The 3,561-nt window shown below is 64.3% G+C and overlaps 1 protein-coding gene across 1 annotated transcript; it reads left to right on the top strand.

The window, feature by feature from the left end:
* Positions 1 to 474: 474 nt before the first annotated feature.
* LOC134163762 (PDZ domain-containing protein GIPC1-like) lies at positions 475 to 3,308 on the top strand. The gene is made up of 5 exons (XM_062618908.1): positions 475 to 669; positions 1,272 to 1,452; positions 2,169 to 2,278; positions 2,581 to 2,662; positions 3,147 to 3,308. The coding sequence occupies exons 1-5, from the start codon at positions 487 to 489 to the stop codon at positions 3,296 to 3,298; spliced, it is 708 nt and encodes a 235-aa protein (XP_062474892.1). The 5' UTR covers positions 475 to 486; the 3' UTR covers positions 3,299 to 3,308.
* Positions 3,309 to 3,561: the final 253 nt, after the last annotated feature.

Below are 3,561 nucleotides of genomic sequence, written 5' to 3'. Positions count from 1 at the left end.
GTGAGAATGGGGATGAATGGGGAATGGGGTCCTATGGGATATATGGGGGAATGGGGGTGAATAGGGGGAATGGGGATGAATGGGGGCAGGTTGGAATGGGGGTAATGGGGATGAATGGGGTGAAGGGGAGTGATGGGGGAATGGGGACAATAGGGGTGAATGGGGATGAATGGGAGCAATGGGGGAATGAGGGAATGGGGGTGATTGGGGAATGGGGACAATGGGGGAATGGGGAGAATGGGGGAATGGGGGGAGTGGGGTGCTGGGGGGGTACCTGAGGGGCTAATGGGACCCACCCCACTGTGTCCCATTGTGGTGTCCCCCTTGTGTGTCCCATTGTGTCCATTGTGTTTCACATGGGGGCTGCCCCATTATGTCCCATTGTGTCTCCCATTGCTCCCATTGGCACCCATCGCCCCCGTTTTCCCCATCACCCCCATGCCCCCCATTGCCCCCTTCACCCCCACCGTGCCCCATTGGCAGGTGATGTTCTGCACGCTCAACACGCACAAGGTGGACATGGAGAAGCTCCTGGGGGGCCAGATCGGCCTCGAGGACTTCATCTTCGCGCACACGCGGGGCCAGCGCAAGCGCGTCGAGGTCTTCAAGTCGGAGGAGGCGCTGGGGCTCACCATCACCGACAACGGCGCCGGCTACGCCTTCATCAAGGTGCCCCCGGGGGGCGCTGTGGGGCGGGGGGCGCCAAGCGGCAGTGGGGTGGGGATGGAGAAGGTCAATGGGTGCTATTGGGGGGGCATAGGGGGACGTGGGGAGCCTTGGGGGCATCTCGGAGGGTACCAGGGCAATGGGATGGGGATGGAGAAGTTGAATGGGTGCTATTGGGGGCATAGGGGGATGTGGGGACCCAAAGGTGGTCCCTGAGCTGCCCTGGGGGACCTGGGGACCTCCTGGGGTCTATGGGGACATCTTGGGTGGCCATTGGAACCTCTTGGGTGTCTATGGGTGCCCATGGGGACCATTTGGGTGGCTATGGGGCCCTGTTGGGTGTCCATGAGTGCACAGAGGGTCTCTTTGGTGCCTATAGGTGCCCATGACGCCCTCTTGGGTGCCTCTAGGTGGCCATGGGAACCCTTTGGGTGTCTATGGGTGGCCATGGGGGCCTCTTCGGTGCCTCTAGGTGCCCATGGGGACCTCTTGGTGGCCATGGAGACCCTTTGTGTGTCTATGGGTGGCCCTGGGGCCCTCTTTGGTGCCTATGGGTGGCCACAGGGACCCCTTTGGGTGCCCATGGAGCCCCCCGTGTCCCGCAGCGCATCCGCGAGGGCAGCGTCATCGCCCGCATCCCCGTGATCGGGGTCGGGGACGTGATCGAGGCCATCGATGGACGCAGCCTCGTGGGCGCCCGGCACTTCGAGGTGGCCAAAGTGCTCAAGGAGCTGCCCCGCGGGCGGACCTTCGCCCTGCACCTCACTGAGCCCCGCAGGGCCTTCGGTGGGCGCTCAATGGGGGGTCCCAATGAGGGGTTCCCAATAGGAGGCAATGGGACGGTCCCAATGGGAGGCAGGGGGGGTGTCCCAATGGGAAGCAATGGGAGGGTCCCAATGGGAGGCAGTTGGGGGGTCAAAATGGGAGGCAATGGAAGGGTCCCAATGGGAGGCAGTGGGGGTGTCCCAATGGGAGGCAATGGGAGGGTCCCAGTAGGAGGCAGTAGGGGGGTCCCAATGGGAGGCAGTGGGGGGGGGTCACAATAGGAGGCAATGGGAGGGTCCCAATGGGAGGGTCCCAATAGGAGGCAGTAGGGGGGTCCCAATGGTGGGGGTCTCAATGGGAGGGGCACAATGGGAGAGAATGGGAGGGGTCCCAATGGGAGGCAATGGGAGGGGTCCAATGGGACGCAATGGAAGGGATCCCAGTAGGAAGCAATGGGGGGGTCCTATGGGAGGCAATGGGACACAATGGGAGAAGTTCCAATGGGAGCACTGGGATGGGTCCCAATGGGGCGCAATGGGAGGGGGCCCAATGGCAGGAGTCCCAATGGGAGGCAATGGGAAGGGTCCCAATGGGAGGCAATGAGAGGATCCCCTCAGTTGCACTGGGAGCCCCCCCAACCTTCCCCCCCTCCCCCCCGCCGTGGGGTCAGGGCTTGGTTTGGAGCCCCCACCCACCCGGGGAGCGTCCCCCCCTCTGACCCCCCATTTCCCTTCCAGACATGATTGCCCCAAGGGCGGGGGGGGGCCGAGGGGGGGGCACTCCCATGGGCTCCGGTCGGGGCACCCTGCGCCTGCGCGCCCATGGCCCCCCCACCCTCGAGGAGCAGGTACGGAGACCCCCATCATGGGGACCCCCCAATATCCCTGTTCCCCCCCCCATACCCCTGATCCCCCCCATCATGGGGACCCTCCCATATCCCTGACCCCCCCCATCATGGGGACGCCCCCATACCCCTGACCCCCCCATCATGGGGGACCCCCCCCATATCCCTGATCCCCTCCATCATGGGGACCCCCCATACCCCTGATCCCCCCATCATGGAGACCCCCCCCATATCTCTGACTCCCTCATCATGGAGACCCCCCCCCTATACTGAGAACCCCCCCAACCCCTCTATGCCCCCCCCAGCCCTCAGCCTTCGAGGAGCGTGCAGTGGCCAAGGTGGACGATTTGCTGGAGAGTTACATGGGCATCCGGGACAGCGAGCTGGGTGAGAGCCCCCCCCACAGCACCCATGGGTGCTAGGACCCCCCCATGGGACCCTTCTATGGGACCCCCCCCATGGAGCCCCTCTAATGGGTGCTGGGATGACCCCCCTTGGGACCCTTCTATGGGACCCCCCCAATGGGTGCTGGGCCTCCCTCCCATGGGATCCCCCCATGGGACCCCACTAATGGGTGCTGGCACCCCATCAATGAGGCCCTCCAGTGGGACCGCCCCCAATGGGTGCTGGGACCCCTCCATGAGAATCCCCCCATGAAGTCTCCCCCATGGGACCTCCCCTAATGGGTGCTGGCATCCCCCATGGGACACCCCCCCCCCCCCCCATATAATCCCTCCTAATGGGTGCTGGGACTGGAACCCCCATGGGAACCCTCTATAAGACCCCCCCCAATGGGTGCTTGGACCCCTCCATGGGACCCCCCTCTAATGGCTGCTGGACCCCCCCCACTGTCATCCCTGTATCCCTGCAGCCGCCACCATGGTGGAGCTGGGCCGGGATGCTCCGGACCCGGATGCGCTGGCGCAGGCCCTGGATTCCCAGCTCGGGGACTTCGCCTTCCCGGATGAGTTCGTCTTTGACGTTTGGGGGGCCATCGGCGATGCCAAAGTGGGGCGCGGATGAGGGGGACCCCCCCACCATGGACCCCCATCAAGACCACTACAAACCCCCCCTCCCCCCCTTAAATGGGCCCCCCCAAAAAGCTGGACCCCCCTCAAAAACTGCTAGAGATGGGTGCCCCCTCCCTTAGCACCTTCCCAATGGATGCTTCCAACCATGCCCCCCCCCAAACTGGGACCACCCCCCTCATTGAGGGGGCGTCTCTATGGACCTAAAGGTGCCCCCACCCCCAATCACCCTAGGGCTTGAAGCTTAACCCCCTCCCC

The sequence above is a fragment of the Pezoporus occidentalis genome, unplaced genomic scaffold (genome assembly GCF_034315485.1).
Source record: "Pezoporus occidentalis ecotype Australia unplaced genomic scaffold, CSIRO_AGI_Poc_V1 ctg2065, whole genome shotgun sequence".
NCBI lineage: Eukaryota > Metazoa > Chordata > Aves > Psittaciformes > Psittacidae > Pezoporus > Pezoporus occidentalis.
The sequence above is the reverse complement of the archived record's forward strand: the minus strand, read 5'-3'. Positions and strand labels throughout refer to the sequence as shown.